This window comes from Cavia porcellus, unplaced genomic scaffold (genome assembly GCF_034190915.1).
Source record: "Cavia porcellus strain 051 isolate PalLab524CR breed Dunkin Hartley unplaced genomic scaffold, mCavPor4.1 scaffold_20, whole genome shotgun sequence".
Classification (NCBI taxonomy): domain Eukaryota; kingdom Metazoa; phylum Chordata; class Mammalia; order Rodentia; family Caviidae; genus Cavia; species Cavia porcellus.
Window position 1 is genome coordinate 32,464,667 of NW_026947503.1, and position 21,095 is coordinate 32,485,761.

The 21,095-nt window shown below is 36.3% G+C and overlaps 1 protein-coding gene across 4 annotated transcripts in view; it reads right to left on the reverse strand.

The window, feature by feature from the left end:
• Positions 1 to 21,095, reverse strand: part of Me2 (malic enzyme 2) — a 71,774-nt gene that overhangs the window by 32,020 nt on the left and 18,659 nt on the right. For all 4 annotated transcript variants that reach the window (XR_010041429.1, XM_003474039.5, XM_013157210.3 and 1 more), the window contains exons 3-10: positions 15,270 to 15,403; positions 7,439 to 7,588; positions 5,201 to 5,276; positions 3,755 to 3,916; positions 3,294 to 3,397; positions 750 to 859; positions 559 to 656; positions 144 to 257 (exon numbers count right to left, since the gene is read on the reverse strand). Coding sequence is in view for 3 of the 4 variants with exons in the window: in XM_003474039.5 (XP_003474087.1) it covers positions 144 to 257; positions 559 to 656; positions 750 to 859; positions 3,294 to 3,397; positions 3,755 to 3,916; positions 5,201 to 5,276; positions 7,439 to 7,588; positions 15,270 to 15,403 (948 nt within the window). In the remaining variant the exon portion in view is untranslated. The remainder of the gene's footprint in view (positions 1 to 143; positions 258 to 558; positions 657 to 749; positions 860 to 3,293; positions 3,398 to 3,754; positions 3,917 to 5,200; positions 5,277 to 7,438; positions 7,589 to 15,269; positions 15,404 to 21,095) is intronic.

A 21,095-nucleotide genomic window follows, 5' to 3' on the forward strand; every position in this document is an offset into this window, starting at 1 on the left:
CTGAGTCTGATGCCAAACACCACATAACAAAACAAAACTCCCTTAGCTTTAATACTTGACAGGGATTTTATCTCTTAAGGAGCAAGAAAAAATAGATTATGATTAAAGTATGAAGCAAGAGTGTTTGGTGTTAAATATTTTACCTTAACTAATAAACCATACTTGTCAAACATCCATATTTTCTTTTGTGCCTCTTCTTCTGAAAGTCCATTTTCTACCATAGACATAATTATAAGATTTGCAATTCCAAGGGCAGCCTGTTCAACAAAACACAAAATTGAAAAGTAGAGACAATTAAGTACAATGAAATGTTTGAGTTACTTTATCAAGATTGTTATGAGGAATATGTGGCTTATGTGTCCCTTAAAAATCACACAAAAATGGATTTTTTGTGATATTTTCTTTCAATTTTAAATTATCTATCTTATACCAAAATGCACACCCTCCACTTCAACAAAATTATAAGCCCACTGTGCTCTTCATGAGCATTAAAATTTTTTCCTACTTTCTAATTCTAAGACAGTGTTCCTTCAAATTCTAAAGTTTATAAGAGCTTACCTCTCCTGCTCCAAGAAATAAGATTTTGTGGTCTGAAATCGGTTTACTAATAACTTTTTGGGCTGCAAGAAGACCTGCGAGAGCTACTGCAGCTGTTCCTATAAGAAAAACAAAGAATTTTAAAAAATAAAAAAGGCATAACATGAATGCTTAATAGGATTCAAAAACCGAAAGTCTCCTTTTTGTTTTACCTTGAATGTCATCATTGAAGGTACAATATTTTTCTCTGTATTTTCTCAAGAACCTGAATGCATTATGATTTCCAAAGTCTTCAAACTGAATAAGTGTGTTCCGGCCATATCTAAAAACAGCAAAACCCGTAATGGTTGTGTTGAAAATACCACAATGAGACAGCTTTCCTGTCTAATATTACTTATGACAGCATTTATAAATACATAATGTAACATATTATGTTAAAGGTCATCTAAACATTTTCAGAGGCTGTGAAAGACTGACTAGACCCAAACTGTAGCAATCTATTACTTAAAAAAAATCATGAAGTGATTAAAAATAATGCAGCAGCATAATGAGCTATTTGATATCAATCAGCATGAAGAATTTCAAAAAGCCTAGGTGGGTTCACAGCACACAAACACTAAATAGCTTCTTGAAAACAAGGGGACTTTGTCTCTGAGTCTCAAAAACTATGTATTTAATATACGTATCCTCATTAACAGCTCAATAGCAATATGATATGAAATTTTATACTAAGTAAGGCCAAAGGAGGGGGAATTTTGAGTGCCAAATTAAAGAAAAAGGAGTTTTCTCTCTATCCCTTGTAAATTACTGAAGTCTGCAGAGGAGGGAAGAACGCATGTAGGATTCCAGTTAGCAAGGATGAACTCACCAGTAATGTACTCCACAGTGGTGTGGACAGAGGTAAGAAAAACAGGAGAAGTGACATATTATATTATATTACATTACCTTATAAAAAACCTGAAAGTACTTCAGGAGACCAAAGACCAACTATGAAAACATTAGAACAAACAAACAAACAGAAATTGGTGATGAGGACCAACTGGGAAATGAGGGAGAAACTGTTACAATGCCAAGGAAACTTGAGTGACCAAGAAGAAACCACTGGGTTGTCCAAGTTAGGGAAATGAGGGGAAAAAGGAAGATGATACTATCCAGGAAGGTGAAAAGTTCAAGTTTGGACTTGTTCTCAATGTTGCCTCTTGTTATGGTTTATATTTAGATGTCTTCCCAAAAACAAATCCTCTTGCGCTAATAGGTGGGGTTCTTGGGTTTGTGATACTGGATGATATTAGTTTACTGATAGGTTTAAAGTTGGAGGTGATGTTGGAGATGAAGCCTGATGGGAACAGGTGGGTCACTGCTGGTATAACCTGGAGGCTGTATATCCTTCATCATCCTTGGTGCCCTGCTGCTTCCTGTCTGCAATTCCTTGAGCTCCTTCTCCTATGCCAGGCCTGCCCCGCCTTGAACCAGACAACTATAGACTGAAACCTGTAAAAACTGTGAACTAAAATAAGCCTTTCCTCCTTCAACCTGTGGGGGTGCCAGATATTTTGTTACAGCAATGAGAAAGTAACTAAAACACTCTGAAAAGGAATTAATTTTTTAGTACTTTCCATGAGCTATAATTTAACAGGTAAGCTACAGCTAGAACATAAAGATAAAGGTTGGGGCATACCCCGTGGCAACCAAAACCCATTGAGAGATGATGTCAAGCAAAAGAATGACATGATGGAGTGTACACTTTCAAAAGACTGATATGGTGTCAAAATGGGAAGAATGCAGAGAAACTAGGTTTAGAGAAACCCAGAAGACAGAAGACAGAAAAACAAGACTGTGGTAATGGAAGAGACATAATCTTGACTGCATGGGTGGCTGATGAAGAAAAAAGTCAAAGGTAACACCAAGATCAAAGGTTTGGCAATAAGATGATGGTTACTATCATTAATGGTGGTTGGGACTACAGAACTATTTGAAATGTGAACGTGAAGTAGCAACAGAGTATCCCAACAGAGGGTTTCAGCTGTTAGAAATGCAGGAGTACAAGGATGAGCTTACACAGGTTTAGAAATCAAATGCATAAATGTCAGAGTTCACCATAAATGTGTGTCAGTTAAATACACTAAGAGTTATAGGTATAGCTTAGGGGTAGATCAGTTGGCTAGTATACACGGGGCCCTAAATCTGAGTTAAAAAACAGAAACATAGATACACAGACACACACATACACACAGAGAGTCAGTCTGCATAACTGAAAGAGAAGACCACGTAGTCACCAACACTTAATAAAAGAACACTTAATAAAAGGCAGCAAAAAACAAACAAACAAACAAACAAACAAAAAAAGTCCTGTGAAGAAGACAAGAAAAAGTAGAAGACAAAGAGTTTTTAGTAGTCAAGAGAAAGTTTCAAGTGCACAGGAGTTGGAAAACCTTGCCGGACATTGCCAAGAAGTGAATAGAGAGAAGAACCAAAGTGGCAGAACACCTTTATGCAGTAGCACAGTGGGCAGCCCACTGTCCAGGGCTGAAAGGAGAGCTAAATGATGAAGGTTGGGTAGGAGAGGTGGATGTAGACCTCATTTCAGACGTGAGGTAACTCAAAACAGCAAGGCGCACCAAAGGTTCCACCTTGCATCAGAATATTCCCAAAATTTAGTCTAGTCCTGCTTAACTTCACAAAAAAATAAAACAGAACTATGGTTCCCACCCGCACCAACTAAAGGTACTTTCATGTGGTAAAACTTTTAAAGATACCTGTCAGTAATTGCTTTCATGAATTCATCAATCAGATCATCATAAAGTTGTGAGCGATCTCTCTTCTGATACAAGCCCATGTAAAATGGATCTTTTAAGAGTGCCTATAAAAAGGTAAAATCTCTTTATTACATTACTAGTTTAAATGTATAAAACAAAAATTATAGTACTTCCATTCCTTTAGTAGGCTTAACTATTACTTGCATAAATATTAAAAGTGGAGTTTAAGAAAACGATCAACATTCAATTACAAGGTTTTCTCTTATGTCTTTTTTTGTTGTGTTGGAAACTGAAGGCCGGGACCTCGGGTATCATATGCAAGGGTTCTAACATTGAGCTATATTCCTAGTCAAAGATTTTTCCTCTTTTTTTCCTTCTTAAATTTTCTTTGCTTAAATCATCTTCAAATGAGAAATTTTTTTAATTATAGGAAGAAATTCAAGGGGAAAAATATTACTTACTTGATTATCAGTTCCAACATCAATACAGACAGGCAGGCATCTATCAGGCCGTATTCCTGCACAGGCTGTATATAAACAAAGTTTTCCTACTGGAATTCCCATTCCGTAGACACCCAAATCTCCAAGACCCAGAATTCTCTCCCCATCAGTCACCACAACAGCCTTAATTACAAACAAAACAAAATTAAAAAAATGCACATTAAAAGTTGCCCAAAATGTGGCACTAAAGAGATATATTCAAAACAACATTTATTTTCAATATTTTCACTTTTAGAATTAAAATTGTTTCTCAGCTGAATTCCAATGTAATTCAATGAAACATACATAATCTAGAATATCTGCCTGTAACAGTACATTAAAAAGAGAATTACCTAGATTTAATACCCTTCTAACTTAGGTTTGTAAACACAATGCTTCTGTCTGACTGAAGGGTCAATTTTGATTCTTTTCTTTCTTTCTTTATTTTTTTGTAGTACTGGGGATTGAACTCAGGGATACTGAGCTACATCTCAACTCTTTTTTATTTTGATACAGGGTCTTGCTAAGTTGCTCAGGCTGGCCTTGAGCTGGTGCTTCTGTCTCAGCCTCCCAAGTAGCAAGGATTCAAGGCATGTACCTTTAAAGATTACAGAAAAAGGGAACAAAATTCTGAGGAAGAAATTACCTTAAGAAAAAAAATTTTTTTAGAAATAAACAGCATGCTACTTCAACAGAATAATATAGGTCAAACAAGAAAACTCTTAGCAACAGTAATGGAGAAAAAAGATTCACCATTTAAAACTTGCCTATGTATATATAAGGTTTTTAAGGTCACAGTGGTGTATTTAATTATCATACCGTTTTTTTCCTAGAATATCTGAACTAAAGAATCCATCAATGTTTAATCTGATAAGGAAGATACAAGTAATAATGGCAAATAAGATTACTGCGTATAAATACAAAAACCTATCAAAAGATTTTGAAATAAGTTATTATATTTTATGCAAAAGACAGTAACACTGACAAAGTTATACCATATTTGCTAAAGTTAAAACTGTTCTGAGAGTTTTATACTTGCTAAGGGTCTAAATCTATCTTAGTTTGAAAGAAAGGCATAATACACTCACTACCCTCCAGAATAAGTCTTTATAACTTTTTATGTATTCTCCCCACCTAGAATATCATTACTGAAATAGGGAAGGAAGAAGGCAGGACACTGGAGTGGCAGTGGCAGTGAGAGGGCTCGCCTCAAGGACCAGCTCCATTTTCTTTCTCAAATTCGTCTGCATTATACCATAACCCACTTAAAACTACAATTACCATCTCCTCAGACACAAAGCACTACATCTGCATGTATAGAAGTGTAAGATAAACCAGAGCAACAATGAAAAAATGTTCTTGGCAATTCAGAGGTAACTTACAAGGAAAGAGGAAACATTGTGAAAAGGAGGGTTGTGCTATTAGTACCTTAACATGATTTTCTGGCCAGTTATCCACAATTGATCTAACATGACCTCTGTCTGAGATTGAAATAAATAATCCCCTGCAACAGAACAAAAACACCTTTGCATTTCATGACAGTTTTGGTTTCTAATTTTTTTGTCCATATTTGGAATGCTTAGGTATTTTAATCAAATATCTAGATATGGTATAATTTCCAAATAAATTTAGCTAAGTCACATTGGTTTATTTTCAAACACTTTTATCTACTTCAAACCGTAATTACATTGTTTACATTGCAGCAGTAACAAAGATTACTGTTAAGTGATGTGATCATTTTACTCAAGAAGAAATGTATCCACATCACATGTTGAAATAAACAATACATCTCTAACAAAAACTACTGTATAAATAAACCAACAATATAAAAAAAAAGTAAGGCAAGTAAACTACTGTAAAACTCACTGAAACTCAAAATTTGAAATTTAAAGAAGGGAAGAAAATTACAGTAAGTTCACACAAAGGATGACACACTTAAAGCATTGAAATAAAGTAGGAAGTTGACAAAAAGGATGTATCATGTATGACATGCTGTTCTGAAATCCATATATATTGTAGAATGGCTAACATAAAGCGAAGCATAATATACTGTTATCTATTTGAAATCATCCAGATTTTAAATGGGGCTGGGAGGAGCAGGGGTACAGAAGGGAAGGAAAGAGACAGAGAAAAAAGAAACATTAAATTAAAAAACAAGTCATGCAGAGATGGTTCTTATTGTTTTCAAACTTATTTTTACATTTAACTTTTTCACTGATATCTTAACTTTGGAATTACTATTATATGTAGCTCAAATCAGTGTTCTCTAGACATTTTTCAACCATGTCTATATAATTATCTGGTGAGCTTTTTAGAATGCTAGGCCCTATCCCTACAGATTCTGATTTAACTGGATCAGATTTAAGATTAATGAACCAAACGAGATTCACTGACCATCTCTGATATCCAAAACAGAATAAAAACATCTCCTACATAGTCTTCTATGCAATATACGCTCGTTGCCCTCACTCAAAGCCTTGCGCTAGCTCATGTCTGCTCATCTCCAGGTGCACAGGAGGAGGACACCGGGAACATATGAAACACTCCCATCTGAACTCAAACTTGGGTACTCAAATCAGAATCCCAGGGTAGGGGCTCACACAGCAGTATGACTGTGTCCCTCTACTGTTTAATCTGGGTTAACAACACTGTTCTACTAAGCTATCAAAGTGGTGAACAGTAGGATTTTATCATAGAGAGGTCTTAGCTATGTTAATTGAAGGCAGTATATGGATTGGAATAGACAGTACCCCTCAGTGTCTTACAGGGAATACCTACAACACAACTACTAAAATCCAGGCCACCAAACCCTCTTTCATCAATCGCTCGTAGGTATCCAAAGAAGATGAGAGCTAGTAGGGTCAACATTTCTAGGAAGCCCAACAGAGTTGCAGGCTCACCAGACTACATAAAGAAAGACTGAGGACACTGAACATAAGTACTATCTCACCTTGACTGAATTTCTACATTTTTATCAGTAAGTTAAAATGGACATGGAGAAAATATAAAGATTGAGAAAATTAATATGAGAAATAAGACATATTTTAAGGAAAAATAGCATGTTTATAATGCTTGTAAGTTAACAAACAACCATCAATTCGCTTCTTCCTAACAGCTTTTTAACAGGTACTTTTATTTCTATTGGACATCTGAGAAAACATACTCAGAGGGATCATCTGGTTCATTCAGGGACTTATACAACGGCCCATTTCTGTACTCTTTCCACTTAAAAATATTTGGAAGTGCTAGAACCATATGAAATTAAAATTAATGAAAGCTGATTTAAAAAGGAAAACAAATAACAGAAATTAAAACTGACAAATGAGAAAGAACCAATCCCTTGAATAGGCAGATTCCCAAAAACTTCAGTGGTAATTACAGAGAATCTGCCACCAAAATTAAGACTTATTGGGGGAAGGGGAAGGTAGAAAAAGCACACAATTCTTCTAACATTTACAAAAACTTGAAGGAATGAATTATGTAATTCCTACAAAAATGAAAGCTATAAAACTCATGCTGAGTTTTTAATTAACCTTTTAATCCAAAATAAGCTTTTGTGAGATGGTTGGGATAAGAATGTAACAATAGAAATCTAATAGGTGTTATGGAATGATTTTTTAAAAACACAGTTAAGTATTTGCTTATATATTTAAAAACAGGCCTTACTTAGGTCTTCTAAAGATATGTCCATATTGGGAACAAGCAAGACCAACTGTTGGTGTGTATACAATTGGCATTAGACTTTCAATATCATCTTGCAGTATTCTATAAAACAGTTTCTCGTTTCTTTCTTGTATTCCCATGATATAGATATATCTGAAATAAAGCACAATAAATAATGTTATTGTTTTGTTTTTGTAGTACTGGAGATTAAATTCAGTGCCTCATAATGAGCCCTATCCCTAGCCCTTTTTATTTTTATTTTTTAATTTTCAGACAGAATCTTACTAAGGTGCCCAGATTAGGACTGAATCCAAGAATGCTGGGATTATAGATATGTGCCATCACGCCCTGCTAGACACAGTAAATAGTGGCTGAGTCAATCACTCAAAATCACATTATTTTTGGCTTTTGAAAATTTTTTTGATTCGTGTATTTTTGTAATACATAGTATTTTCTTTTTTTTTTGCCCTTTTTTTTTTGGATGTGACAGATTGACCCAGGGCTTTACCTACGGGAAGCAGGCACTCAGCTATACCCCAAACCCCTTAGCTTTTGCAAGTTAAAACTTTAAATGTCTAAAAATGGGTCCTTCTCACCTCTATCTCTACCCCGCCACAAAACCTCTCAGATCATAAACCCTGTCATCACTTAGTTTAACACCCAGAACTAAAAAGTAGGAAAAATATAAATGTACAGTACTTAAATAATAACAATGAAAAAAAATAACAAGAGCAGCAAAAACTGTTTACTGATCCCTTATTGTGAGTCAGGTTCTGTACAAAGCACTAGAAATCACTATATCTCGCTCTTTTAGATAAGAACAATCTTCAAGGATACTGATGTGTAAATAAAGAAGCAAAATGAACTGGTATTCATTCACATTTACTCAGCACTAACTGTGCCAGGTACATTCTGAATTCCAGGAACATAAGAAGTCACTTCTCCCCAACAGTTTACAATTTATTCAAGTTTTAAGCACTGGAACATATAAGACAGAGGCAGTATAAAAGAGGCAATGCCTGCTTCATGTAGATATGTAATTAACTTATTTTAAATAATAAAGTTTGAGCCGGGTAATGGTAGCACAAGCACTCAGGAGACTAAGGTAAGAGAATTTTGAGCATGAGGCCAGCCTGGGCTACACAGCAAGACCATGTGTCAAAAAACAAAAAATAATAATGATATTAATACAGTCTGAAGACCAGGGAAATACTGGTTTGAAAACCAGAAATCATCTTGAATGAAGTAAGTCTAAAACACTCTAAATTCCCCCCAAATTTATTTCTTTTGCTATGATCTGATAAATGGAAAGTTGAGAGTCTATTCTTGATATCCTCTTTGATTCTCCCCAACTCCAGTCTAATAAATCATCAAGTGCTACAATCTACCTGGCAAATATCTTTCAACTATGTTTATCCTTCCACCTACACCTAATCCAGGCCACCATCATTTTTCACTTAGACAATTCCATAGCCTTTTACAGTAATTAGTCTTCATTTACAATTTTCCTTCCCTGCTCCAACCCAATCCATTCCTCTGTGTATGGGAGTTGGGTGGTGTGTTACTGGGGACTGAACGCAGAGTCTTTGCACTGACCTATATACCCAGCATTTTAAAAGAAATGATTTTGAGACAGAGTCTCACTAAGCTGCCCAGGTTGGGCTCAAACTTGATCCTCTACCCTCACCCTCTCAGGGCACCAGGATTACAAACAAGCCATGTGCTGCCACAGCCAGCAGCATCCTCTTAAAAAACATTGCGATCATTTCTATTGTCCCAAAATGGCTGTGTATACCAGCAAAATAAGCTTCAAGCTCCTAACAGTTAGTAAGACATCTGCCTAGCTTCACGTCTCCTCAGCTCCATACTGATTTACTCTTTCATTTCCTCAAATGTCACACTTCTTACCTTGGAGGTGTTGCATCAGATGCAGCCTCTGCCTGATCACCTGTATCCAGGCCTAGCCCTGTATGTATGTCTCCAAATACAGGTCAGGCAGTGTCTCCCCTCCCCACTACACACACATACACAGCAGACATTCTGATGTTCAGGTCGCACAATACTTTACTAGTTCTTCTGCATTCAATTTTGCACTAATTTCACATCATTATACAGTTGAAAAATACTAAACTGACCCATTGTAAGTGGAGGCTTAGTAAACGGGAAAACGTGAGTTATATGCAAAGTAACAAACCCTTGATTTTAATGTTCTCAGGAAGGAGTATCCTCAAATCAATCCCCTGGGGATACTGACAGCTAACTATAACTCAAACTTTGATATTTTTCCCTGATAATATAGTATAACATTCTCTCTTGATATAGGGCAGCTAGTGAGCCATAGCTTTTCATCAGGCACAAATCAAGCATGGCAGTAACTGATGTCCTGCAGTGTACTGTGTTGCTAAGCTATGGTGATGTTCAGTGGTCTGAAAATTAAATTCATTTTCAATTTAGAATTTTCAATTTATGATAGGTTCATCACAATACAACCCCATCAGGAGCTGAGGGGCATCTGTATTTCGACACTTTTAGGAACTAGCAAAGTATATGGTTTCCAACAAGTGGGCAAATATTTGATGCATAAGTAGACATGAATGCTTTAGATAATGAATTATATTGACTCTATAGCCAGTAGAGGTAGAAATGACATCAACATATAAAAAATTAAAGGGAGCCCAATCTCTCCTCACTAAAAGAAAGTAACCAGACAACTGGAATATTAAGATAGAAAAGAGCTTTGTAGGAAACAAAAAGAAATTAAAAACATTATATCCTAGAAAATATAAAAATCCTGAATAATTCAGTGTCAGTCAATGAAAATCACAAAGTAATTTAAAAACTACCAACAACAACAACAACAAAAAAATCCATGTCCTGATGGATTCACTGCTGAATTCTATAAGACATTTAGAGAAGGACTATTGCCAATACTCCTCAAACTTCAATGAAATTAAAAGGGAAGTAGTACTCCCAAAGTCGTTTCCTGGGAGCAAACATTACCCTGATTTCAAAGCCAGAAAAGGACCCAACCAAAAAAGAGAATTACAGGCCAAACTCCTTAATGAACATAGATGCAAAAATACTCAATAAGATATAAGAAATAGAATGTAGAAAATCATCAAAAAGATCATACATCATTTCCAAGTAGAATTCATTTAGGGATGCAGGGATGATTCAACATATGCAAATCAATAAATGTAACATCAGATAAACAGAGGCAAGGACAAAAATCAACAGATGCACAAAAAGTCTTTGACAAAATCCCACATCCATTCATGATAAAATCCCTGAAGAAAATAGGTATAAAAAGTCTTTATCTCAATCTGATAAAGGATACTTATTACAAACCAGAATCCAACATCATATTAAATGGAGAGAAGCTGAAAGTTTCCGGCTAAAACTAGGAAGACAAGCATGTTCCACTACACTACCACTACTCTTGTTAAATATAGTTTTCAAAACATCAGCTGGATTCAATTAGACAAAAGAAAGAAATAAAAGAGTTATGGATAGGAAAGGAAGAAATTAACTTACCATTACTTGTTGTCATGATTCTCTACACGGAAGACATCAAAAACTCCAGCAAGACTCCTAGATTAACCAATTTCAGTAGTGTAGTAGGACACAAAGTCTACATTCAAATATCAATAGCATTCCTGTACACCAATAAAAACCTCATCAAGAGAGAAATTATGGAAACAATACCTTTCACAATAAAATCAAGAAAAATGAAATACTTAGGAATTAAGGAAGTGAAAGACCTTGACAATGAAAACTACAGTAGATAGCCAAAATGATCACATTTCCACAACTGTTACACAGATTTAATGCAATCTCAATTAAAATACCAACAGCATTCTTCATGAAAGTAAAGAAAGCAATCCTAAAATTTATATGGAACTAGAAGAGATATAGAATAGACAGAAGCAATTCTGGGTAACAAGGGTAAACTGCCTTCAAGTTACACTACAAAGTTACAGTAATAAAAACAATATGGTATTTGGCAAAAACAAAAAACAAGACTGGGGGATCAATAGATCGGAATAGAGGGTACAGACCCAACTCTAGACATAACTACCAAGGGGCCAAATACTTTCTCTGGAGGAAAGACAATCTCTTTAATTAGCACATGGTGCTGGGAAAATCGCCTATCCACATGCTGAAGATTAAACTTAGACTTGTGTCTTTAACTGCACACTAAACTGAAATCAAAATGGATCAAAGATCTAAATATTAATACAGAAACATTTACTATGCTAGAAGACAAACTATGTAAAACTCTTGAAGACATAGGTATTGGCAAGGACTTTCTGAACAGAACAGCACAAGAAACAGTATGGAATCAACAGGATCACTTCAAATTAAAAACCTTCTAAAAAAACCCAAGCCTTCTGCACCACAAAGAAAACCACCAACAGAGTAAAGACACAACCCAGAAAATGGGAAAAGACTTTTGTCAGCTACTCCTCAGACAGGGGACTAATATTTAGAATTATACAAAGAGCTCAAAAAAATTATACACCCCCCCAAATTAAAAACCCAATAAAAAATGGGCCTCTGAAATGAATACATTTCATAGATGAAGCAACATAAATAGCCAATAATACATGAAAGTGTTCAATATTGCTGGCCGTTCAAGAAATGCAAATTAAAACAACAGTGACATTCCATTGCACACCCAGAAGAATACCAAGAACTCAATTGCCAAGAACTCAAAGAATAACAAATACTGGCAAGGCTGGTTCTGAATCAATGCTTGTTGGTGCTAGTGTGAACTAGTACAACCACTATGGAAATCAGTATGGACATTTCTCAAAAAACTAAAAATGCAAATTCCATTTGATATAGCTGTTCCCTTTGTAGGCACCTTTCTGACAGAGTTACAGACATCGTATTACAGTGAAATAAGCATAACCATGTTTTATAGCAGCACAATTCATAATAGCCAAAACTTGGAAGTAGCCTGTATATAAATAACAGATGAACAGATAAAGAAAATTTGGCATTTACATACAAGTGAGTATGCAACTACCATGAAGAAGGATAAACTTGAGTCATTTGTAGGAAAATTGATGAAATTTGAGACCATAATGTTAAGTAAATATTATGTACGTAAGTAAATATTATGCACAAGCTTAAATATCATATGGTTTCTGTTCTATGAAAAACTCAATATATAAGTAAAGTACAAAAGGATAGGACAAATAGGGGAAAAAGTTATTATCATCCAGCCTGATCAATGTATCTAAATGCGTACTGTGATTTAGTATAACTGTTTCATTTATTTCATGTTTTTTAGTCATCAGTTTGGCTGTGAACCAGTGTTTATGATAATTAACTTACAAAGGCATAAAATAAATCTGATGCTGGCAAAAAAATCCCAAAAAACCAAGGGTGAAAAAAAAGAACTGAGACATGTTATGCACGTATGTACATATACCAATCCCCTCAAATGAATATACTCATTATGTACTGCAAATGTGTACTAATAAAAATGTTTTTAAATAAGGTAGGTGACAAAAGAAGTCTGTGGAATACCAGACCTATTTCACGCTGTGCCACTTCTGGTGCCACTTTAGCCACTCTTCTTATTCCTCACAGTGATCCTGCCCCCATCTAGGACTATTAAAACTCAGTAACTGCCCTCTATCCTAATCACAACCCCCCTCCACACTGGCTAGTACAATGCTCTCACCGCATGACTCTTCAGGTGGTCTCTAGCTTTTTGATAGCTTCACTTTCTTCCATTTTATCAGCTGCTCCTGACTCCTCTTTGTTCTCTACACTGGATCCCATGATCAATTCTCTCTCTCTGAGTACCGCTGTTACTATTTAGGAACTTCCCATACCTTTATCACTGCACTGCCCTTCCACAGTGCCTCCTTTTCCACCTCAGTGACCCCCTGAAAGGAGTACTGGGTTTCTTCATTTTTGCAGCACAGCCTATATGCCTAGCACGTAATAACTTAGAATGAACAGATGAATTAATATAGCATCTTTGGTCACCAAATCCCAACCAACCTGAATCAGTGTTACATTTCTTCTTTTCTGTGGAAATAGAACACTGTAGTGCAGAATGGCACCAATACAAGTAAGATCGCACTAGGTGGCCTTTGGAATTGTACTGTTTAACTACCCAACTCTGTGCAGCTTTATCTTATAAATTACTGAATGCCTCTTCCTAATATTTATTACTCTCCTTTTCAACTATTCCATGTTGGCCTTTCTAAATCTTAGCCGTTACTTTCATACACTATACGTCATAAAAAAATCAACAGAAGATATGAAAATCTAAGTTTTTTGAGGGCAAAAAAATTCAGGTCATCAGGTATGATGAGATCTCATAAACTCTGTCCTGTCTGCAGCATATGTTTCCTTACTACATCCTGTGTTTTTGTCTAGTTCAAGGCTGCGTCTCCACCACTGTACTTCACCCTCTGTGTTTCTCTGGGACCCTGTTCTAGCAGTTATCTTTCTTCTGGGCTTATTCCTCACTATGACCACGTTCAACTTTCTCCTAGGCTGGTACACTTAAACCAAACCAGCTTTACTTATGATCAATGTCTTTCTTCCCCCTCTTGAAGTTTCTGAGAATAGTTTACATTTTGTCTCCTTCCATGCATTTTTTCAATCTACCACAGTCTGTCTTTTGTTTTGTCATTAAAAAAAAAAAAAAAACCAACCACTTTTACCAGTCACCAATAATGCTCTATACCTAACAACTCTACCAGACATCCTCAACCCTATATTCAGACTGTTCCTTCTACCTACCCTTGGATACCTTCTCCTTTCTCTCACCTTTTTTTTAGACAGGCTCTCATTTTATAGTTCAGGCCAACCTTGAACTCATTATGTATCCCAGGCTGGCCTTGAACTCATGGTGATCTCCTTCCTTAGCCTCCCAATGCTGGGATTACAGAGATGTGCCACTGCACCCAGCCTTCTTTCACATTTTAACTGTTATCTGCAGTTTACTATTTAAACATTTGTTCAGGCATCACTTCCCTCAGGAAGTTTTATTTCATCCGCGTTGGTCTTACGGCCCTGCTCAAGGTTTTGGATCACATCCTGTGTGCACATTCTTCTCACTATAGTCTACACTGTAGTATAGCATACAGTGTCAGGCCTAGTGTAACCATCTGCCGATGCGCTACTAGAAGGCAGGGCTGTATACTACTGGGTTGGTTACTGCTAAGGTCTAAATGTGCTCCCTACACTATGTGTTAGAAACTTAATCTCGCAAGTCTGACATTTGGAAATGGGGCCTTTAGGAGGTGACTGGGTAATGATGACTCTGCCCTCATGTATGAATTAATCTTTTTATTGATTAATGGGCTATTAAGGGAGTAGGGTAGTTATCAATAGAGTAGTTCTATTATAAAAGCCAACTCTTCTAATAACCCTCACTACACAATGTCCTCAAGCCTCTGCAGCGTCCCGCTGGCAAGAAGGCCCTCACCAGATGCAGTCCTTCACCCTCGGACTGCTCAACTTCCAAAACTATTAGAGGTTAGCAGAGTGAAACACACAAAGTGGGTGACCAATAAAAGTTGTTGAGTAAATAGGTGCAAACTGGATGTATTCTTTTCCTCTAAATTCTACTCACATATGAAATGCACTGGTGTTCAGCATAAACACTGATTTATGGTAAGTTTTACAATACTGAACATGAGTAAAGTCCTCGCTTACAGGAAACAACCATACAAAAGTAACAGCTCAATGATAAACACAAACACCATTGTAAGACTATGTATTTCTCATACTGTAATAATCACAACACTCACAATGTTTCTAATCAAAATACCAGTAAAAACTAAACATTTAATCAACTTACTTTTCCAAAGGGCTGGTCATTTTTTTCAAGTTTTTATGAAATCGTAAAGCTTGAATATCTTGTGTCTCTATTTTAGGGGGTAAAAGTCCTTGAAGACCAAGCATTTGTCGTTCCTGTAATGTAAAAGCCATTCCCTAAAGAGAAGAAAGAAAAGGATTAAAATTACTACTGGTGTAGCAAAGGCATTATTCTTTAAAATGTAATTTGAATACAAACCTTCAAATCAATAAACTATATTTGCCTGGACGTTCCAAATTTTTTGATTGCTAACATTCAATACTACTGAACATGCTGGAAAAGTTACTCTCGCAGATACCACTACTGGAAATGTAAATGAGTTTAGGCTTTTGGAAGACAAGTTCAAAATGTCTTTAAATATTTTAATGCATAGGTTTTTCAAGCAATATGCTATTCAGGTAGCCTGGCAGATAAATATTTAGACACTTTATAAAGAGGTACTGTATATACAAAAAGATTAGTTGTAACACTTTGTAGTTCCCTTGGCTACTAGAAGTCTATCAATTACGCAATAAGAATTCTATGGTGTATATTTATTCTATGAAATAACAGAAACATACATGCATCTCTAAATATGTAAAGCAGTAGAAAGATTTCCAAGGTACCCATTTAAGAAAAAAAGCAAGTTGCAAATCAAAATACACACTAACTCATGCGTTTAGAAAACCTACAGAACACCACTATGTTTTACACAGTGACATGAAACACATTTTAAATGAAATCAATAGAATACAGTTAAAAAATTAATCTGTCACAAGAAAATCTTCAGTGTCTTCCAGATGCAGTGCAAATTCTTCATATTAAAATGATGTCAACAAAAATGCTAATAGATTTCCAAGAACTTTTTTCTCCAAAAAGCATAATAATCACAAAATAATCACAATCACTTTTTTTGGAATTCTAGAAATTAACCAAAGGCATTCAGTTAGCACAATGCATTTATTCAAGAAACACCACTGGATTCTGATAAGCACGGAGCTTTAGGGCACTTTACTTCCACTATTCCCATTCTCCTCTCTCAAACTTCACAGCATCCCTAAAAACCAACAGCTAATAACACTGAATATTAGCAGCTTAGAAGCCACTGGAGGAGAGGAACGGTTGGAGATTCATCTTTTCCCAGGGAGGCATTACTGTTTGACCTATCTGCTTGCTCATCTGAACAACTCACCTTTAAGCTCACATTTATTTGACCTGTATCTGAGCTTCTCCACTGCTAATACCCTTCTTCAGACAACTATTTAGCATAGTAACTGCCTGTAACAGCAGGTAAATGTCAAGATAAACAAGCTAACCAAAAAACTGAAAAGAAAAGGCAAAGGAGATGTTCACAGGCGGAGCTTTGCAAAGCTCTAAGGCAATGATGGTGAACCTATGGCCTGCGTGCCACAGTGGGCCTACAGAGCCCTCTCTGCCGTGTGAACCAGGCCACCCCAGCCAAGGTCTGACAAAGTATCAGCACCGCATACGACAACGAAGATCACATTACTGTGTAAAAGCACAATGAATACAAACTTTTACCTTTCAATAAAAAGTTGTTTTTATCACTGAAAGCTCTGTTATTGTGTTTTTCTTTTAAGATAAAAGATGTTAATGTATGAGTTGTTTTTTTCTAAACTAAAACCTCAGTACAGTATTCAGGTTTAATTGCAGTGTTGACATGTTGTGGTATATAAGTGGGTTTTAAGTTGCAGTTTGCACATTTGGTCTCTAAAAGGTTCACCATCACTGCCACAGCATTTCTGAGAATTAAGAAAGCCACATGTAAGAGCTGAGGGCACATTCAGGAAAGACCTGAGAGGACTTTAAGCTTCCACCTCTGGCTAACCTTGAGCCTTTGGGCAAGCAGGAAGTGAAAGCAACTGAGTAGCAGTAAACTGCCTGAGTGCAGGGTGTGCCCCAGTGTGAACACACAGTCCCTTGATACAAAAGGGGAGACTTCTGCTTCTGGTTTCAGATACTAAAGTCATTAGTTGACCACAAACTAAACAGACTTCAGTAGGCACACAATAGAATGCAAATTTAAAAGCAGTAGCTCAGAAGCACCACTATGGTGATAGAGTGCATGCTTAACATACTCAGGTGCTAGCATGGCTCGTATGACACTGGCTTTGCCAAAATGCAAATGCAAGTGTTAAAGGATAACACAGGCTTCCACAGATTTCAGAGGAAAGGCTGGGAGACCAAACTGTCTCTGACAGAGTGATACACGGAGCCGTGAGCATGAAGTTGAAGCTGCAATGGAGATCTAGGGAAAATAGAGAGACCAGGAATATGGAATGTCTGCAGAGACGCTGCAGGCAGCATGCTAAGCCAGCCCTTGAGATCACGTAGGCCACAACCAACATAGTCACAAGGAAAGAACTTCTCACGTCCTCACAAGCCCATAATGCATTTCAGTGTGTGCTGGATGACACACAAGCAGATATATTTAATGTTTGTCCTGCTGAGTTGTGGCCTTGCTCTGGTCTGATCCCTCTTTCCTATGCCCCATTCTTCTGTTTAGATATTGGAATGTTTACCCTTTGCCACTGTATCTTGAAAGCATGTGACTATTTGACATTTTTAAGACCTCACAGCTGAGTTAGCCTTGAATCTCAGAGAAGACTCTGGGCTTGGATGATTTTTTGGTTTGTTTTTTGCTATGTGGTTTAGGCTGGCCTCACACTCATTATATAGCCCAGGGAGGTCTTAAATTCATGATCCTCCCACCTCAGTCTCCCAAGTACTAGGATTGCAAGCATGTTCCACCATGTTCAGCTGGACTTGGGACTTGTGAGCAACACTGGAACAGTTAAGATTTTAGAAACAATTTAAGATGGGCTGAATACGTCTTGCATATGTGAGATGGACATTAGCCTTTCAGGATCAGATGGAATGCTATATGTCTCCCAAAGGCCCAGATGGTGATGAACCCTTACTCTTTGAAGTGGCACTACTGGAAAGCAGTACATTATTAAGAAGTAGGATCTGGCTTATCTTTTTTTAAGAAAGAGTATTAGTCTACTGTGTGTAAATACCACATTTTCTTTATTCATTCATCTGCTGAGGGACATATGGGTCATTTCTAACATTTAGCTGTTACGAATTGTGCCACTATAAACAGAGTACGCATGTATTACTGTAATAGGATGTGTTTACCCAACTCCACCCAAAGTATATAAAAACTATGTACTGCGCGATATACACCTCCCTCAAAAATAAAGGAGATCAAGTAGTGGGGAAGGGGTGAGAAAAGGCAAAAGGGATGAAAGAAGGAATTCAGATGTATTACCTTCATGTACCAACTCCACATAAAGAATGTAAACATTATGCACTATATACTCATACAAATAAACTAAAAATATTTTTTAAAAGATGTAGATCTTCAAGTCATTGGAGGTAACTCTTCAAAAGAAATTGTGTCTCTTCCTTTTTCTCAAGTCATGGCTTTTTTCCACCATGCACTTACTTCCCTCCATGATTTCCTGACCTGCCACAGGCCCAAAAGTAGCAGGACTCACTGTGCATTGACTGAAATCTCTAAAACTGTCAGTCAAAATAACCATTTTCTTTATAAATTAATTACCTAAAATATTGCTCATATTGACAGAAAGCTAGTATATCTACAAACATCACTACTGATAAAAATTTCTTAATCTGATTCTTGAACAACCAGGTTAAGCATAGTAGGGAGCAAATAAAAGGGATCCTCTTTCTGAGTACAATTAGAATCATCTGTCAAGGATTAGGAAATTAGCAGACACTTACTTATAAAACTGACAACATGACTAATAGCTGGTAATTTATAATGTTAAACTTGGAATAGCACTTAATAGCAGGGTCATGGCTAACTAAATTGTAAGACATTATCTGTCTGGAATAACAGCTCATGGAATACTTTACAGTGTGTAAAGGTAGCTTTACAGTTTTACAGGATTTTCCCCCATACAACAATCTAGATGAACCAGGGTCTTATTTAATCTGTTCAGGTTGGTATAGAAGTACCATAGACTGAGTAGCTAATAAACAAGTATTTATTCCTCATAATCCTCGAGGTTGGGAGCCTAAGATCGAGAAATCAGCATATCAGTATCTGATAAAGGACCAGTCCTCACAAAATGAATGTGTGTTTTAACTTTATTTTCATATGTTGTGTGACACTTAGGTAGCTCTCCAGAGCCTCCCTCATAAAGGCCATTAAGCCATGCAGAGACCTCATGAATTAGTCACTGCCCAAAGGGCTTCACCTGCTAATACCTCACTTATGGAGATTAGGATTTTATCATACGAGTTTTGGAAGAACACAAATATTCAGAGCATCATTAGGTCCAAACAGGTTATATCTACATTCAGGATTACACAGTCAGCAAGGAGTCATCCTGGGGCTCTAATCAGCCTTCGTGATTCCAAATCTATCTTTCTACTGTATTAACATGCAACCATCTTAATAAGGCTTGTGAAGCATTAGGGTTTGTACTAATATTGTTTGGACAATTAAATGCAGATATCTTCTACTTTGAGTAATTCATTTAAAGATAACAATGCACAATATATTAAGCAATGTTACCTCCTAATCATGTTTATTTTGAAATTTTGGGTTTTTTCACTCTTTAAAATAAAATTTTAAAAAAGCATTACAGATGGGGCTGGGGATTTAGCTCAGCGGCATAAGCGCCTGCCTTGCAAGCAGGCAGTCGTGAGTTCGATCCCTGGTACCAATAAAAAAAAAAACAACAACAAAACAAAAAAGCATTACAGAGATATATTTATAATATACTTTTCCTAGTGGTCAAATGGCATACAAAATTATGAAATACAATTTAAAAAATAAATATACTTTATTTATTTATTTGGGTCACACTGTGGCAGGAGGATTGCAAGTCTGTGCCCAGACTGGGCAAGTTAGTGACTCTGTGAGATTCTCTCAAAAAAGTGAAAAAGGGCTGGAAATGTAGCTCAGTGTAAAGGCTTGGATTCAATGCCCAGTACCATAAAAGACTTACTTAGATATTTACCATTTATTTAGTTCTTTTAGTTCTAACAATCTATGGTTTATTATTCTAAGCAAAGTCCTTTAGGATATTCAATTAGAATCTGTAATAAAATCTTTTGACAGTCTCCTATCTTAAAAATGGTATTTAGCTTAAAAGTGATTTCATTAATGTTATGGGAGGAACTAGGAAAAAGGAATTTAGATGGCAGAAGAAATTTGAGACTTATCAGCTATTATTTCATAGTGCTTTTTATTATTATTACAGGAGAGCTTCTATAACTCTGACATATTACTTCATCTGTAAATATATTGGCTTCTTCCTTCTAAAACAGCTAACACAAAAGTATGAAGAATTTGAATAAAGTAAGGGCAAAGCTATTGATGTGCTTCAGAGTTGGCCCATCTTAATCAAATAACTGATTACAGTTATAATAAATTTCAGCCTCAATATTTCCCAGATTTCCTGTCTAACAACTCTATTTTATGGAAGCATTAAATATAAAATAAATATCAGTTGCCTCTAAATGTTTTAAGACTCTGCTAAAACTGAATACTCAATTCGGTATTCTCTTATTTTCTATACTAGGCTTCCGGGCTGGGGATATAGCTCAGTGGCAAAAGTGCCCGCCAAGCAAGTTCAAGGTCATGAGTTCGATTCCCAGTACAAAAAAAAAAAGCTTCAAATTACATGAGGCCTCCATTTCAGATAATGAAACAGTTCTGGAATGAGACAGTGGTAATAGGTGCACAACAATGAGTACTTAATATCACTGAATTGTAGATTTATAAATGGCAATTATACATAGCAACAAGTATACCTTTAGTAGGCAATG